A 19716-nucleotide genomic window follows, 5' to 3' on the forward strand; every position below is an offset into this window, starting at 1 on the left:
GTTAACAAATTTCTTTCAGTTTCTCGAGGTCGGTGGAGATAGAGTATTTCGACCTGTGGACACTAAGTGTATCCCAATATGTTCAAATTGGAAGGAGAAAGGCTGGGTCTTCAACTGTGATGGGGACAATACCGCATGTGACTGGCAGTGTTCGGCCCAGAGAAAGGCTTGTCCTGAGGGCCTCACGTATCACTGCGCGGCTGACTACGCGGACTTTGAACTACATACCGGCAATATCAACTACTTGGAAGAATGTGCGCTGGAAAAGCCCTGCAAGAGAGGTTGAATAAGAAAAAACCCTTATACATAACACCATGGCAGGGGAAAGTCCAGGATTGGGCGTTAGAGAGGGTGGGATAATTAAAAGCCTTATGACTGCGCCCTCAGAACTAAAATTTATTTGATTATAAGTGCTGGAAGGTGGGGGGGGGGGGGGGCAAGAAAATGTAAACAATTTCCTATCCGAAATAGTGCATTACTTTTTTTCTCCTATATCGAAATAAAAAGTAAACGTGCAGATATTTAAGAGGGGGCGCGCGCCGGGTTTACCCCATGGATCCGGTAGTTCTTGCCTTCTATACTTCAGTAGTTTTTACATTTAAGCTGTTGCCGTTCCACAATATAACCTTGTGCTACGGGTTTAATATCAAACATGGATGTTTTATTATCTATATAAGGTGATACTTTAGTGAGGTGTTTAGATAATCAACGCAACATTTAAGAAATGTATTCCAAATTTCATCGAATGTATTTGTTTCAGGCGAGGAACCAAGTATTACTCTATACGCCAATGGAGAAAAACTACCTCCAAACGCGGCAAAGATTAATTGTATACCTTGCTCAAACAAATATTTCTACAACAGCCAAGATGGCAGATTGTCCTCGTCATATAGCAGGTGCTTTCAAGAAAAGTTTAACAAGTGCATTCCGGAGGACAACAAAATTGACTGTGGTGAGTCGTGGATTAAGCGAACGGAGAGTGATGGCTACTGCAGGTGCGATGCGAGGAGTGGGTTCGCCCCTGAGAATGAAAACATCGACTCAATGTGCTTCTACACTGATGAAAATTGTATGTCAAAGAAATGTCCGTCTAAACAGGAGCTGGCTTTAAGTAAGTGTGTTTATTGAAATTTGTATTTTGTTTTATGAAATACAGAAAGAGAAATATACGAATAGTGATTGAATATTGTATATTACATAGATAAGCAAACTCATTTATTTATAAGTTTTAAGCACTTTGGAAGTACGACGATCATCTAGTATGCAATGCATCTAAATCATGTTGCTTAATTTGAGGTATAAATTCAATTGTCGGGTAGTTTTTCGGTACAGGAAGACATTCAGTAAAATCACAATTAAGCAAAAAATAATATTTGTCAAGCATGATTATAAGTATCTATCATGTGTTTCCGGTACGGATAGAAAAATCCGACCCGAGGGCACGTGCGTAAGCCGGTTACGAGGCTTGCCGAGTTACCGGCCACGCAGCGTGCCCGAGGGTCGGATTTTTCGAACCGGACCGGAAAAACATGATTGATAATTTTTCTTGCATATCTGAATTTATCAATTTCTGGAAAAAATGACGTAAACCATACAATAAATGAAATAAGAAGTGGCGCGTTATTACGCGTGACTCATCTTACATGGTGTATGAAAGATGGGTTTTTCCAGCACTGGTCACATGACCGGAAACACACGTCCGGTATGCAAGAAAATGATCTTGCGGGCATCTGGGGGAGCCCAGACCGGTTCCGTTCTGGTGTTAGATCGGGTCCGCCGAGTATGCAAACGGCGCAAGACCCGTTTCAAATAAATAAATGTGTGTGTTTTATATAAACAATTTCTCAATATATATATGATATCACTGTTTGTTGATTTGGTGACTGTGTGTGTCATGTTTCAAGCTAATAGGTAAAAGTTTTGATCTTCTAGTTCAATCAAGTAGTTTTTGATTTCTCTTAGATTACACCTGCATCAGCAATTGTCCAGACGGTTACCACAGGACAGACGATTCAGATATATGTGTTGAGGGAGCAAGCGCCACGTAAGTATGTCTTCTATGTCCAACCATAAGCTCACCTGTGCCCCTTGTATGTCTGTGAATAATTGCTTGAAAATACATCTCTTCTAAGACCGTTTGGTCTCTTTTACGAACCTTGTCATGAATAATCCTTATGGGAGCCTCAACCCACATTGCCAAAACAAAATATGTTCATTTAAAACTCATAGGAACCTTTTAAAATCATCATCTCTGAAGTCAATAGTCAGAATTCAAACCCTTTATAACAATTGCTATAATGAATCTGTCCACCAAACCCCAAAATACACGGCCGCAATAACACGGGACCTATTTCAACTCTACGACTATTAAGAAAATTTTAAATATCTTGCCCTCTGAATCAAATATCATTAAATGGTAAGAATGGTAAGTTTATTGGAGAGAAATAATAATTACGGTTATCCTTTAACAATATTTCTGAAACGAACATGTTCAATAACAATATAAGTATCTATCATGTGTTTCCGGTACGGATAGAAAAATCCGACCCGAGGGCACGTGCGGAAGCCGGTAACGAGGCTTGCCGAGTTACCGGCCACGCAGCGTGCCCGAGGGTCGGATTTTTCGATCCGGACCGGAAAGACATGATTGATATTTTTTCTTGCTTACCTAAAATTATGAATTTGTGGCAAAATTGACGTAGAAGACGCACTTTTGTACATTTCACCAAAAAGCGCGTGCGACGTTGTGTACTTACGTCATAAAGCGCAATAATTTTAAACCACTTTCGACGTCAAATAGTTCCTTTAAAAATCGCGCTTTTACGATTATTTATTCACAATTTTAATTAAAAGTATTGTATACTTATATTTTTGATTCCGCTTTATTGAAATTGCATAATATACTTTTCATAAACCATACAATAAAAGAAATAAGAAATGGCGCGTTGTTGCGCGTGACTCATCTTACATGGGGGTGTAAGATAAGTTTTTCCAGCACCGGTCGCATGACCGGAAACACACGTCCGGTATGCAAGAAATATGGCTATTATAAGGGGAAAGGGTCGAGCTTCTCTATGAATCCAATTTTCTGAAAACAATATCATTTCACACAATTACCATAAGGTTACTCTTTGTTGAACAATTGTCTAAACGATCCTGTTCACTGCAAAAACACGGGGCTTGATCTTTTCCGTGTAAGACTATTATAAGCGAAATAATTTTCATAAGATGACATTTGATCGAAACTAGTATGACTTTGAGCCATCAAAAAGAAGTGCTAACATGATGCAGTTGTCTAGGCAGTGAGTGCTAGTGTACTTCTTCTGAATGTTTAATACTTTTGTCTGAGCAGTAAGAGTGTAAATTTCCTCGTATGTATGATACAGGTTTCTAGTAAGAAAACGTGTGTTTATTTCCTCGAATATTTGATACTATTGTCGAGTTAGTAAACGCTCGTTTATTTCCTCTGATGTATGATACTTTTGTTTAGTCAGTAAAAGTGTCTTGATTTCCTGTTGTGTACGATACAGTTGTCTAGTAAGTAAATGTGTGTTTATTTCCTTGAATGTTCGATACTTTTGTCTTGTCAGTACCCGCTTCATGATTTCCTCGAATGTTCGATCCTTTTGTCTAGTCAGTAAACGCTTGTCTATTTCCTCGAATGTTCGATACTTTTGTCTTGTAAGTAGACGCTTGTTGATTTCCGCGTATGTTTGATATTTTTGTCTACTCAGTAAACGCTTGTTGATTTTCTCGAATGTTTGATATTTTTGTCTACTCAGTAAACGCTTGTTGATTTTCTCGAATGTTTGATATTTTTGTCTACTCAGTAAACGCTTGTTGATTTTCTCGAATGTTTGATATTTTTGTCTACTCAGTAAACGCTTGTTGATTTTCTCGAATGTTTGATATTTTTGTCTTCTCAGTAAACGCTTGTTGATTTCCGCGTATGTTTGATATTTTTGTCTACTCAGTAAACGCTTGTTGATTTCCTCGAATGTTTGATATTTTTGTCTACTCAGTAAACGCTTGTTGATTTCCTCGAATGTTTGATATTTTTGTCTACTCAGTAAACGCTTGTTGATTTCCGCGTATGTTTGATATTTTTGTCTACTCAGTAAACGCTTGTTGATTTCCGCGTATGTTTGATATTTTTGTCTACTCAGTAATCGCTTGTTGATTTCCTCGTATGTTTGATGCTTTTGAATAGTCGGTAAACGCTTGTTTTTTTCATCGAATGTTTGATATTTTTGACTAGTTAGTAAACGCATTTTTACCAATACGCATTTAGTTTCACCACGCACAAAAATAGTGTCAGTAAAATACATTTTACTTAAATTTGTTTAACTGAGGGTGGAGAAAAAGCATCTTCCATAGCCGCATCATCCCAACCCTCGCACAGGATGTTTTGCGGAAACTCGGTAAACCTCGTTTGCGCAAAACATCCTAAGCTCTGGTCGGGATTAACCTATCTTACACTCTCGACCATGAAAGATACTTATAGTCTTGTCAGTAAACGCCTGTTCTTTTAACATCGAATGATTGGTACTTTTGTCTAGTCAGTAAACGCTTGTTGGTTTTCTCGTTTGTATGATACTTTTGTCTGTCTTGTTTGTAAATGTTTGTTGATATTCTTGTGCTTATGATACAGTTGTCTAGTAAATGTGATTATATTTCTTCGAATGTTTGATACATTTGTCTAAGCAGTAAAAGAGTGTTAATTTACTTGTATGTGTGATACAGTTATCTGGTATGAAAATGTGTGTTTCTTACCTTGGATGTTTGATGCATTTGTCTTGTCATTAATCGCTTGTTTATTTCCTGGTATGTTTAATACTTTTGTTTTGTCAGTAATCGCTTGTTTATTTCCTCGAATGTTTGATACTTTTGTCTTATCAGAAAATGAGTGTAAATATCCTCGTATACATGATACAGTTGTTTAGTAAGTAAAATGTGTGTTTATTTCCGCGAATATATTATACTTTTGACTAGTCAGTAAACACTTGTTTTTTTTTTCATCTAATATTCGATACTTTTTTCTTGTTAGTAAGCGCTTGCTGTTGTTTTTTTCGTCGAATGATTGATATTTTTGTCTTGTTAATCGTGTGTTTATCTTCTCGTATGCTCGATACATTTGTTTAGTCAGTTAACGTTTGTTGGTTTAGTCGTATGAATGATTCTTTTATATAGTAAGCAAACGATAGTTGACTTACTCATATGTATGGTACGTTTGTCTAGTCAGTAAATGCTTTTAGATTTCCTCGTTTATTTGATACAATTGTCTCGTCAGTACACGCTTACTGGTGTTCTCGTATAAATGGTACTTTTGTCTCGTCAGTACACGCTTACTGGTGTTCTCGTATAAATGGTACTATTGTCTCGTCAGTACACGCTTACTGGTGTTCTCGTATAAATGGTACTTTTGTCGAGTCAGTAAACGTTTGTTGATTTCGTTTTAATTATTGTATGAAACATTTCGTCGTATAGAGTCAATTTTGTTGATTTTATCGTTTGTTCCTCTATCTTCTCACCAAACTTACTTGAAATACTTTTGTAGTGCAAATGTTTCAAAAAATTCACAAATTGTTCTAAATAGTTATACATGTTGAATAATGCATATAATATTATCATGTTCGGGATATCTTTGTGAAAAAACACACACAACTATTTTCCATTTATTTCAGTTCATGATATCTGATAAACATTAACCATCCTTGATGTATGATACACTTCACTGATTAAAGTAGTTCTATCAGCTCGAATTTTATTCTAGAACTAAAAGGAGGCCGCCAACGACAGCTCCTTCAACAAAAGATAAAAAATACAGTCAGGTAACAATCGCTTCTACAACTGAAAAAGGTATGTTGTTTTGGATAATTTTGATATTCGATTTTAATGGTGTGTTTTTTTCAAATTAAAACATATACTAGAAAACGTGTGATTCAAACTTACGCAAGAAATAAGATCAATGATGGCTGGAATCCATCTGATCGAAGCATTCTACCGCAAAAAAACGTACGCCTTAAACGACTATAGAATATGACGTATTCAAATTCTACTTCAACGACTTTTATACAAAAACAACAACAACAACAACAACAACAACATATCACAAAAAACAAGTTCCTTTGAGTTGCTAGCATGGAGATGCATTTGTTCTGAAGTAATTAAAATGTGAATATGTGTATTAATGTATTTTAGATTTATTTAAATGGCATTTGCTTTTTCCCTTATACTTCAGAGAAAGTTGTCGTGAGTTCGAGGAAGACAAACTATAAGCAGACAGTACTTGGAGCAGTTGGACTCATAGTAGTAGGCCTTAGTGCATGGATACTGATAACGATTTGTAAGTGAATACAACTTACTCCGGGTGAATGTATTCGTTTTTTAAAATTTGAGTGTATATGCTTCATAATTTTACATAATGTGGTAAGGGTATCTGTCATATTTCTTTAATTATATATACCAATTAAATATCCTAAACAGGACATTTTTAGCTGTACTGTGTATCTTTTTCGCAGTTTTCGGCACACGTGAGCTTTGCTCTAAAAGGAAAAAAACGTACATTTCAGAAAATATCATTGCAGATAGGCAGTCATTAAGTACTAGCCTTATTCATTGAGAATATCAACTTTCTCGCGTGTTTTAAAAGTCCGCCTACAGTTACTCATCTAATACACACTCTCTGTGTCAGATTTCGCGTTGACAATGTACCAGCCAATGAGGTTGCATTCTAAGTCAGTTAGATGAACTTAAGTAATATTTGAAAAAGAGCTCATTTGCTACGCTCAATTCACCCATTCTTAGTCATTAGGATAATATTTCATGTCATCTTACAATTAAATAGTTTATCGTGTACATTTCATTTTGGAGAATGACTTTTTATAGAGCGGAAATGACGTCATCATAACAAGTTGTAAAAAAATGACGCTCTTATATATTTTAACAAAAATAAATTATTTTAACATTATTTCTTAAGCAATATTCAAAAAAATATTATCAAACGATGTCAAATTAAAATTCACGTCTTATGGTACAATTTTCATCAAAATGGTTTGTGTGAACTTTGGAAAACTTCAAATTTGATTTGTCGTCGGCGCAAAAAATCGAGTTACAAAGAGGAAAAAGACGGAACTTTAACTTAAAAGATGGGAAATCAACAGTGAACAATCATTTTGCCAACAACCATACCGTTTATGACAAATTCAACAAAATCGAACAACAATTCCACAGGAGATATAACGTAAACGCTTGATAGTGTTTGGATCCCGGCGTAGAAATTACCGAAGAGGGACTTACAAGCTTAGTAAAAAGGAAGAGTTAATTATTTTTTCAACATATGTGGAGAGTCACTTTTTCTTCTGGACGTACTGGTGAGACATTTAATTTCGTTTTAATACTGGAGCTAACAGTCTAGTCGTTCAAGATGGTGGCTTTTCGTGGAATATTAGTCGCCTGTATACTTCTTCAAATATATTTAAAAGCAGTGGAATACAACGATACCAACCAGCCTAAAACAAAACATAAATATTCTCCAGGCGAAAAAACACTTGTCAACTGTTTCGACTGTACAAAAAAAAAGTATTTCCACGTTTGAAATTATTTTGTACCTTTCGCCCCCAGTGGTTGAAGTGGCACCCAGCCATTTTGTATCCTCCATGAGAACTATTAAAAACCTTCAGAAGTATTATGCCAAGGTTAATCCAAGATATATATTTTTCGTGTTCCTTCTACTAAGTGGTGACGTGCACCGTCACCCTGGACCTATTGAACAGGACAAGTATGCTGATAATTCGGGATTTTAAAATATGAAAAAAGGGAGACAACCTAAATTTCCTTGTTCAGTTTGTGGAAAAGGTGTAACTGCCCGTAGTAAAGCTGTCAACTGTGATTTTTGTGAAATCCGGACACATATAAGATGCTCAGGTTATATAAGTGATTCTTTTTACTCAAACGTATGCAAATGTAATGGATCTTTCTATTTCACTTGTCGGATATGTACTTTTAAATTATTACCTTTTTATCTTTGTGATGATTTAAACGATATTCATGATAGAATTCTGCCAGATTTACATGACAATAGTTTTGCTGAATCTTGTAGTAATTTTAACTGCTTTGAACTTAAAGGACTTCATTTTATTCATTTCAACATACGATCTCTATTACCAAAGTTGCCCGAAGTGAGACATTTAATGTCAAAATATAGATTTGCAGCCATAGCGTTTTCAGAGACCTGGCTGGACAATTCAGTTATGGACTCGGAAATACAAATTCAAGGATACAATGTGATCAGAAAGGACCGGAACAGACAAGGTGGTGGAGTATGCTTATACGTTAATGAAGATCTGGCGTTCACCGAAAGACGGGACCTAGAAAAGGACAATCTTGAAGCAGTGTGGGCTGATATTTTATTACCAAAAACCAAACCTATTTTAATAGGGTCATGTTATAGACCACCTAAACAAACAGATTTTGTTGATATTTTTGAAAATGTTTTATCTATGGTGAGATCTGACACAGAATGGTACATCCTTGGTGATTTTAACATTTGTTTGTTTGCAAAGAAATCAGCTCTTTTTAAAAGGTTTGAACAAGTTCTTAATATCTTTAATCTAAAACAGATCATAAATGACCCTACCAGAATCTCAGAGTCCTCCTCTTCTGTGTTAGATCACATTTTATGTAGCCATCAAAACAAGATTGTTCAGTCTGGTACTCTTCCGATAGGTCTCAGTGATCATTTGCCTGTATTTTGTACGCGTAAAACACAGAAAGGGACGTATAATATGCATAAGAATGTTGTTATAAGATCTTTGAAACATTACAATGTAGATAATTTTATTCACAAACTTAAACTTTGCGATTGGTCAAACATGTTTATTGCAAAAACTGTAGAAGATTCATGGCTGTCTTTTAAAGAAACATTTCTGTCAGTTTTGAACACTGTTGCTCCTGTTAAGGAAGTCAGACTAAAACAAAGAAGTGAACCATGGTTAGATTCTAACATTCTGGAACTCGATCAGTCAAAGAGATGCTTTTTATTTCAAATTCAAAAAATACAAACAGAAGGAGATGTTAGATAAATATCGTTTTTACAGAAACCTTGTTCAGAAAGAAGTAATTAAGGCCAAATCAGAATATATGTCGAACAAGCTGGAAGAAAATAAAAATGATCCAAAAAAGCTGTGGTCAGATTTAAAAAATCTTGGATATAGTAGTAAAAGTAAATCTTCTCCAAATATTGTTTTGAACATTGATGATGAAAATTGTTTTGAACCATGTAAGATTGCAAATCACTTTAATACTTTTTTTTACTACTGTAGCCTCAACTTTAGTAAAAAAACTACCTTTGCCCTTCAATTTGTTTAACTATGAGTCTGACTGTTTTAAACGATTTTATAAAGATAGAAATCCTGACTCTGTTAAATTTAAACTTCACACTGTTAATGAAGAATACATTTACAAGGAACTATGTAAACTAAATTGTTCAAAAAGCACAGGGTTAGATAACATTCCTGCAAGATTTTTAAAAGATGCTGCACCATTTTTAAAGATACCTGTAACATTTCTGATAAACAGCTCTATCACAAGTAACATTGTACCATCTGAACTCAAAAATGCTAAAGTTAAACCATTGTTTAAGAAAAACAACAGATCTGATGTTTCAAACTATCCACCTGTAAGCATACTATGTATAGTTTAAAAAATCTTAGAAAGAGTTGTATACAACCAACTAGAATCTTTTCTTGTTAATCATGGATTATTATACGAACTTCAGAGTGGTTTTAGATGTAACTATTCAACTGACTCCTGCCTAATTCATTTGACCGACCATATTAAAGAACAAAATTCCAAAGGTCTATATACAGGAATGGTTATGCTGGATCTTCAAAAGGCGTTTGATACCGTAGATCACAAAATTCTATGTCAGAAGTTAAAAGAAATTGGTGTGGATTCAATTGAGTGGTTTCAATCATATTTATCTGGACGTAAACAAGTTGTCAATGTAAATAATACAACGTCTGAATTCATGAACATCTCTTGTGGCGTTCCTCAAGGAAGCATACTTGGTCCGTTGCTGTTTTTATGCTATGCTAATGATATGAGTATAAGCATAAGCGAAAAATGTAAATTAATATTATATGCAGATGATAGTGCTATCCTTTTCTCACACAAAGATCCGTCTGTTATTAGTAATGTACTCGGCAAGGAACTTGAAAACTGTAGTAAGTGGTTAGTTGACAACAAACTGTCTTTGCATCTTGGAAAAACAGAATGTATTTTATTTGGGTCTAAAAGAAAACTAACAAAAGTTGATAGCTTTAATGTAAACTGCAATGGCCATATCATAAAACCTAAACAATCTGTTAAATATCTTGGAAGTATACTGGACAATGATCTCAGTGCTGCATCTATTAACAATATTGTCAGTAAAGTTAATTCTAGGCTAAAAAATTTATATAGACAAAATCGTTTTTTAGATATGAATCTAAGAAGATTGTTATGTAACTCCTTAATACAATGTCATTTTGACTATGCATCGACATCTTGGTACAGTGGTATATCTAAACAATTCAAGAACAGATTACAGGTCACTCAGAACAAAGTTGTCAGATTTATGTATGGCTATGATTGTAGAACTTCCCTGAAAGTCTCGGCTTTCAGTGATATTGGATGGCTTAATATAGAAAATAGGATAAAGCAACTACGACTAAACCATGTACATAAAATCTTTAATAGCAAATGCCCATCATACTTACATGAACATTTTACTTTAGTCTCATCCACACATTCTTACAACAGTAGACATAGTGCTGGAAATTTTAAAGTGCCACAGGCTGACAGTTTTATATTAAATACTTTCTTTTATCAAGCAATCCAGGACTGGAACAGTCTTCCAATAAAGTTAAAAGATTTGAAAAATAAGAATACTTTTAAAAAAGAAGTGAAATCACATCTCATTGTTGGTATGAAATGTGGAAGATTTCCTTTTTTATTAATTGTTATTCATTTAATCTTGCATATCAGTCCAAAGATTTTTGTCATATTATGCTAAAGTGTCATATGGTTTTAACAGTCGGTTGCATTATAACTGTAAACGTTCGATATCAAACATTTAATCATTCTTTAACTGGTCAAGAGTACATGCATGTTATTTTTGTATAAGAAAACCTAATTTAAACAGCTTACAACTGAGATCTTGGCAAATAATTATATTTGTCATAAGGACCCCATTGAAAATAAGTTAAATAACTTTAATGGGTTATCCTGTGTTTTATATTTGTCACATTGAATTAAATCTTTATAAACGCACGTATGTATCCAAAGCATTCTAATGATGTTGTGCTTTAGTATAGATATCATCACTAATACTTTGTTAATCAGTCTGTGTTATAACTTTATGAGATATTTGGTTTGTTACTATGACATATATATGCACGAATAAATCTATCTATCTATCTATCTATCTATCTATCTATCTATCTATCTATCTATCTATCTATCTATCTATCTATCTATCTATCTATCTATCTATCTATCTATCTATCTATCTATCTATCTATCTATCTATCTATCTATCTATCTATCTATCTATCTATCTATCTATCTATCTATCTATCTATCTATCTATCTATCTATCTATCTATCTATCTATCTATCTATCTATCTATCTATCTATCTATCTATCTATCTATCTATCTATCTATCTATCTATCTATCTATCTATCTATCTATCTATCTATCTATCTATCTATCTATCTATCTATCTATCTATCTATCTATCTATCTATCTATCTATCTATCTATCTATCTATCTATCTATCTATCTATCTATCTATCTATCTATCTATCTATCTATCTATCTATCTATCTATCTATCTATCTATCTATCTATCTATCTATCTATCTATCTATCTATCTATCTATCTATCTATCTATCTATCTATCTATCTATCTATCTATCTATCTATCTATCTATCTATCTATCTATCTATCTATCTATCTATCTATCTATCTATCTATCTATCTATCTATCTATCTATCTATCTATCTATCTATCTATCTATCTATCTATCTATCTATCTATCTATCTATCTATCTATCTATCTATCTATCTATCTATCTATCTATCTATCTATCTATCTATCTATCTATCTATCTATCTATCTATCTATCTATCTATCTATCTATCTATCTATCTATCTATCTATCTATCTATCTATCTATCTATCTATCTATCTATCTATCTATCTATCTATCTATCTATCTATCTATCTATCTATCTATCTATCTATCTATCTATCTATCTATCTATCTATCTATCTATCTATCTATCTATCTATCTATCTATCTATCTATCTATCTATCTATCTATCTATCTATCTATCTATCTATCTATCTATCTATCTATCTATCTATCTATCTATCTATCTATCTATCTATCTATCTATCTATCTATCTATCTATCTATCTATCTATCTATCTATCTATCTATCTATCTATCTATCTATCTATCTATCTATCTATCTATCTATCTATCTATCTATCTATCTATCTATCTATCTATCTATCTATCTATCTATCTATCTATCTATCTATCTATCTATCTATCTATCTATCTATCTATCTATCTATCTATCTATCTATCTATCTATCTATCTATCTATCTATCTATCTATCTATCTATCTATCTATCTATCTATCTATCTATCTATCTATCTATCTATCTATCTATCTATCTATCTATCTATCTATCTATCTATCTATCTATCTATCTATCTATCTATCTATCTATCTATCTATCTATCTATCGCAAAGTATGCGCGTGGCGGGTTTAAATACGAGAAAGATGATCATGACGCATGATCTGCCAAATTTCTCGCCAGGAATGTCCACAACTAGTATATATGTTTTTATTTAGAAAACACTTCTTAACATTTTACAACATATGTGTTGAATAAATGTAAGAATACTAACACAAGACGAACTAACTTATTACAATCTAGATTTATCGCTAAATTATATAATTTCAGTACACTGTTCTCGACGGCAAATTAAATTATCCCTCCTTCAAGTAAAATGCAGTAAAGCTATCAAATAAGTCAAATAGGTCAACCACAGGTGATCGTCACATAGCCTTGATGGAACGTTGTTTTGTTACGATAAATTTACTTCTACTTTTGGCCGACATTTGACAGCCATCTTATCACTTTATTAATGTTGTAAAATCCGAATACATTGGTCAGCAATAAAACAGTTTTCTCTTTTTACATTCAAGACATAACCAGTGCGCGGTCAAGGTCAAAATTGCTACATGGGTATTGAAAGTGAAAGTAGATATACTGTTACAAAAATCGTTCGATTCGGATAGAGACGCGTCTAAATCATCGATATAATATTGGAAGGGATGATATTTTAGGTTACTTTTTGTAATGCATGCGCTAAATTTGCATGTCAGTCTGTATTTAACGGGTTTAAGTGAGGAATTGTTCAAAATTTTCGAGCCTCTTCATTGTTTTGTAATTTGCATTTTCAGTGTTGAGTCTGGGCATTTCGTCTGAGTATGTAATAATTGTAGTAGGAACTTTCACAAGAAGTGTGTTTTTCTTGTAGCTGAGTCTATCATCTTTCTGGCAGTGTAAAAATGTATAACGTTTGTAAATCATTTATTGAAATATTTGACATTTTAGGGCAATGGTGGTTAAGGTTATTTCTGTACATATTAGATTTATCTATAATATATATAATTATATTTTTTTCAAGTAAAGCTCTTAGATTTATAAGGAATTGTCATATTTTTACTTTGTAAACAATATCAAAGGGTGAAGGATCATATTTTAGTATACAGGCTATGTGACAATCACCTGTTGAGTCAGCGATTAAACAAAATAAACGAATTCATACATATTCAGTATGTTTGCATTAGTATTATATTTAAATATTCATCATTATGCATTTTGAAATCCATATCTGCATGCACAATGTCCTTTTTGTTGGCAAAATTTATAAAAAATAAAATGTATACTATTTATTGTATTGTTACCGATAATGGAATACCTAGTATTACCGGAGTTATTGAGTCTAAGCATTATCTTTCTCTTAATGAAATGCTATTTATTAATTTAGTATCATTTTTACCAGCTTAAAGATTACTCCGTCATATCATTGCATTCAAAAGCCGAACTAAATGCGCAAATAGGTGAAATTCTGCTTGAAATGGCATAAGTCAGAAACTTAACATAAAACTTATTTCTTCGTAAGTATTTCGAAAATAAAGTTATACTTTTAAAGTGAAACTCTTACTCAAAATCAATACATACACATGTATAACAAACATTATTTTTGAGTGATACCTAGAGTGGTAATCCTTTAAATACTTACTAAATAATGCACTTATGGAAAATATTACATAGAGGATCTCAAATGAGTGTTTATTTTGTATCGAATTTATTAAACATGTTCATTTGACAAAAAAAACACACAATAAAAACGCGGCTCTGTCGAGTTTTTATCGTTTTAAATGACGAGTTTAATAAATTTGATACAAAATAAACACGAATTTGAGATTTTATTTATAACATAACTCATTTACGGTCGAAATCCAGGCCAAAGTTTCTTCAATACACTTCTCTTGTCATAGTGCGAAGAATTTAAATTGTGTGTTATTAGGATGATTCATCCGCAGGAAAGAGAATAGCGCGACATCAAATCATTTTATTAACAATAACACACATAAATGATGCCTCAATTATCAACCGATTTTCAAAGGTTCCACTTTAAAACAATATTTTTTTTTATTATTTCAATCCATTTAAATCAAGGAAATCAATAACAAGAGTAATGTCATAACTGCGTGAAGTAATCTCGCGAGTGTGTACATGTCATTTGGCGGTTGAAGTTTAAAAAGAACGTAAGTCAGCGTCACAGTCGCTTTCAATAGTGCGAATTCGCTTTGCAGCTAGTCGATTATGCACCAGTCAATTGTAACCACGGCCCACCCAGGTCCGGAGAATAGCGGGGACTTTTACTTTGGGTCCAGCCAACCCCGGCTAAAATCCCCGCCCTGCTGGGATGAACTGATGGTAAAATCCCCGCAAAATGCCCCCGCACCCAAGAGGCCTTAGGTTAGGCCCATTCCCCGCTATATTTGGCGCGAAGACAAAAACACCGCATTCACCCGGCACTGCGGGACCACCTGAAATGTAAAAACACGGCCCATTTTCCCGGCTATCCCCGGTATACCCCCTGACCTGGAGGGGGGGGGGGGGCGTGGTTACAATTGACTGGTGCATTACAGCATGGATTTTTGTCATTTAAATGGATGTGCAGAAGGGCATTACCTCCGTGAATAAGAGCTATATACATGTTGTAAAATCCACCAGAAAAAGTGGGATTTTATGTGGAATCAGTGACTGTGACAGTGTGTGAACTTGTGCATTGCTGGCAAACTGCCGATTATGAGCATTTTGCGTGGAAGTAGATGGGTTATTTTCACTGGAGTACAGGATGCTGGACATTTCCTTGTGTTAATTTGGATTAAATTAGGCTATAGGTGTTTAAAGATGCAATGTTCTTGTGTACCGATGTTTGCATAATCTGGTTCACAGGAACATTGCTGTCATTCAATTTCTGGACAAGGTATTTTCTGGCTGTGGTCAGAGAGGTGTTTGTTTGTATTAAGGCCAGCCTTCTTCACCATTCGTTTCATCGTTGAGATGAGTTAATTGACACCGACATGATTTCGTTTGAAACATCGTTTCTAATTTTTGTTTACATTTTTTGACAGCGCGTATGAATACATTTTTCTGTGATGCGGTTACCTAATTTGCATAGTTATTACACTAGTTATATAGGACAATTATTTCATGGGGTTATATCATTCCTGCGCCGTTCGGTATGTTATAATTACTGATAACAATATTGTAGCCTTGTATTTAATAGCAGAAAGCGCAAAAATATTAATGATTGGTGGACGCTAAAAGGTTTACTGTGGTCTACAACAGTCTTATAAGGTAGAAATACCATGTTTTATGCTCATTTCTTTCAAATTAACTCTGTATCCTTCATTATTACCATTGTTTTCGACATTTATTATTCCTTTTTGGAATATTAAAACAATATTATTAATTGTGGAGTAAGAGTGCATCTTTAAACTATCAAACTTAAATCATATCTCAGAAAGAACACTGTTTTTTTTGTCGCGATTGTCTTAAAATACAATCGAAGCCCGCTATGTATAACTCTGTAATCAAGATGTACTAAATATATCAATTTTCTTCGATTTAATCATACACTTTATTTATTTCGGTTATATGAAATGTTCGTTATCTCGAAGTATTTTTCGAGGTCACAAAGACTTCGACATTGGGAGTTTTGACTGTATATGTGAATTTACCAAATTAATATCCAAATGATTGCATTTTTTTAAAAAACATAAAGCAGCATTTTGTAAATTAATGATTTTAATTTCACTTTCCTTACCTTAGTGTTATCTATCGGGTGTGGTAACTAATTCGTTGACTGGCCATTGTTCTCTTTATCCCGCTAAATACCCTTGGTACTATGTAAACAGTTGGTTTATATTATATAATTACTTTTAGGTTGTCACAAAAAAATGATTTTGAAGGAATGCCACGAAAAAGACTGGAAGGAAGCAGCCAGATTAGCGGTGGAAAAAGCACTCTGCCAAAACTCTTCTTGTTGTAGTAAGTTCTTATAAATAAAAATTGAACCAATTTATAAACGTTTTCAACAGGGACTTTATTTCTATTTTAAAACTCCGCAAACTTTCTGCACAACCCTCGTAAAACTTTAAAAGCAACTTTTTTTGTAAACCCTTGATTAGCTAGAAATATTTCCTGAACCACTGAGCCGATATGCTATCTTAACTTGCTATGATTTATGTAATATATTTTTAAAGAATATGACGACCCTTAAGTGTGTGTATAGTTTTGTTTAATGGAAGTGCATTCAACGAGATTGTCAAATAAGTCATATTTGTTTCTTGTTCTGCAGAAGCAGGTAAGGCTGAAAGTACACACAGCGGCGAGTCACAGCAAGAGCTGGAGGAAGAAGACCAAGGTCTTCTTTTACATGTCAAACAAGGAGGCACGGGCGGTAACTGCAATTTTTTTTTAATTTTTTTTTTCAAATATTTTTTTTATGTGTTTAAAAGTTCTAAACGAAGAAACCGAAAAAACGGAAAGAAATTTGTCATTCAAAATAGTAAAGACATACTGTAAAGTTCGATTTATTTATAACGACAGTAAAACAAAATTGGGTTTTGACAGATTTGATAGTACTTCGTTAAATTATTTATCTTTGGGCATTTTGCGTATGTTTTTATTGTCATGCACATTTCAACGTTCAGTTTATTAGGCATTATTGTTTTTATTTTATAACCATTTAATATGCCTTATATATAATGCATTTCCATGTACTGAATGTTTCAACATTGTGTTTGTTTATAGATTGACATACGTAGTACAAACGATTGTCTTGAAATAAAACAATTTATTAATTGTTTTTTGAAAGTACCACGATTCATATTTTAGTTCCTTGGAAAAGAAAAATACCAAGTGACCGAGAACTATGGTACGTTGCGTCGTTAATTGGAGAAAACTGGAAAGGTTTGGGTTCAGATCTGGGGCTCAACCACACCAGAATACACCAAATTGAATATGACAACCATAAAACTGGTCATATTGATGTTGTTCATCGTATGCTGATAGAATTGCGCAACTCCAGATCTTATGCATCACTAAATGATTTAAAGGAAGCAATTATTCGGTCAGGCGTTGACTTTAACTGGGGCTCTGAAAAAATTCAGGAGCTATTCGGTAGGTGTTTTTATTAACTTTTCAGATCAGCATTGTATTATCTTGCGTTTCAGTATATTATTTGTTTTGTATCAAATTCTTCCAGAAAGTTTCTGTTAAATTTCGATATCGTCTTTTCAGATAAGTTCATCTGCATAAGAAATATACAAGTATTTTTAAATACTAAAGTTTATTGATAAATTATTGTGAAACATGGAACTAAACGCTGTCTCGAATTATACTACAGAGGAGCGTGACCAACACGCTGACTCGAATGATACTGTGGACGAGCTTGACCGAAACGCTATCCCTAATGATACTAAGACGAACAACACTATCGATATTGAAGCAGATGTGCATACACCTGGTAGCAGCGGTGTCAGTACTAGCAGCATAGCCAGTACTAGTAGCAAAGCCAGTAGAGGCGGGACGGCAGAAACTCAATTGTAACATTACTTCAACGTTTGCAAAGGTTGTGCAAGAAAACTTAAGTTGCATAAGTTACCCTCGCAGCGTTCGACACTAACTGTGTCACAGGATCTCAAGGACACAGCTTTCTTTTGGAGGGACTCAAGAACCTCCAAGTCAGGTGTTTTAATTGTGCCTTTTTGCTTTGGCAGAAACTAAATTAGAAACCCAAACTATAAGTAAAGCTCAATCAGACAAAATCAAATCAACAATCGAAAAAAATATCTTTTTTGTGTCACTTCTGGATCCTTGGAAAAAAATGTTAGTGTCGACCATTGCGCTGTACAGCAAATATACGAGATGTCCCAAAACACTTCTTAGATTATAAGTAAAAGAAGCTGCATATGTTATAAAATTATGTTGTCAACAATTGTTTCTTATGTACAAAAAGGAATTCGTCATAATTGAATTGTGCTAAAATTTGTCAATGAAATATATCCTTCGTTTGCTTCAGGGGCGGTCCTTTTTGGGGTGATTTTCATCTGCTGATTGTCTTATCATGTGATAACATGCGAAGTATTAGTTTACACTATAGTTTAATTATTATCAATGGCATTTAAACAATGGGAGAGTTTCTAGATAATCCAGCAAAGTTATCTCTGCAGCGCCCCTAACAAATAAGAGGTATACACCTGTATGCTCGCTATCTCTGTGTACAACTGGTTTACATTGAATTACAATGGGAGAATGCAGAGTATGTAATCATCTGACCTGATCTAATTAATAAGTTAATGTTTATATTGCAAAGTAAACTGATTAACACTGCAGTCTTAGAAATGGTGAATTACTGTTGTGTTCCACTTTGTAATGGGTTTGGGGGGTTTCATTTTCCGAAAGACAAAGGATTAAAGAATAAATGGAGAGAAGCAGTAAAGAAGGGTGTGCATGATAATAAATTGAAGTTATGGTCTAAGTGATCTTGATATACTAGAATGGAATATCCTGAATCGTAAAATACTTAGTGGATACTTAATAAAAATAAAGACAGATATAAAGTGATGATTTCATCATTTCAGACACACACACTATCATGATTATGTCACGTTTTAATGCGCATACTTAATACATCTTGCCTTTATACATGTAATAAAGTGAGTTAAACTGAGCTTTCCTGTCTGTGTATCAGTAGTGATCCACTATATATGGTCTTAAAAACTTCTCATAGAACAGTATTAACTTTGGTAATAAACTGCCTTCACAATAATCATTATCATTCACTTTTGAATCATGGTGTCCTTGAATGTATAAACGATGAAGTAGCAATACTTTCTTTTACTGATAAACAACTGTCCCTGAATCTGATAGTAATAGTTGCTGGTTTGTCTCAATACGACGTTACCCTGTGAGTCATATTCCAAGAAAGGAAATGATTTTCCAGGTTTAATAAACATGTCACTCCAACTGCATGGACATTTGATTCTATGATCGC

General features: G+C 33.8%; 1 protein-coding gene across 2 annotated transcripts in view; it reads left to right on the top strand.

Annotated features, from left to right (window-relative positions):
* The window catches only part of LOC128211946 (uncharacterized), a 22654-nt gene extending 3218 nt beyond the window's left edge, over positions 1 to 19436 (top strand). The window contains exons 3-12 of one of the 2 annotated variants that reach the window (XM_052917103.1): positions 20 to 281; positions 761 to 1111; positions 1963 to 2044; positions 5774 to 5859; positions 6242 to 6346; positions 16602 to 16706; positions 17017 to 17118; positions 17556 to 17840; positions 18067 to 18291; positions 18742 to 19436. In XM_052917103.1, coding sequence (XP_052773063.1) covers positions 20 to 281; positions 761 to 1111; positions 1963 to 2044; positions 5774 to 5859; positions 6242 to 6346; positions 16602 to 16706; positions 17017 to 17118; positions 17556 to 17840; positions 18067 to 18269 — 1581 coding nt within the window. In that variant the 3' untranslated portion in view covers positions 18270 to 18291; positions 18742 to 19436. Of the gene's footprint in view, positions 1 to 19; positions 282 to 760; positions 1112 to 1962; positions 2045 to 5773; positions 5860 to 6241; positions 6347 to 16601; positions 16707 to 17016; positions 17119 to 17555; positions 17841 to 18066 lie in introns of both variants that reach the window. The other variant, XM_052917102.1, reaches the window with a different exon arrangement.
* Positions 19437 to 19716: the final 280 nt, after the last annotated feature.

This window comes from Mya arenaria, chromosome 12 (genome assembly GCF_026914265.1).
Source record: "Mya arenaria isolate MELC-2E11 chromosome 12, ASM2691426v1".
In the NCBI taxonomy this organism is placed as follows: domain Eukaryota; kingdom Metazoa; phylum Mollusca; class Bivalvia; order Myida; family Myidae; genus Mya; species Mya arenaria.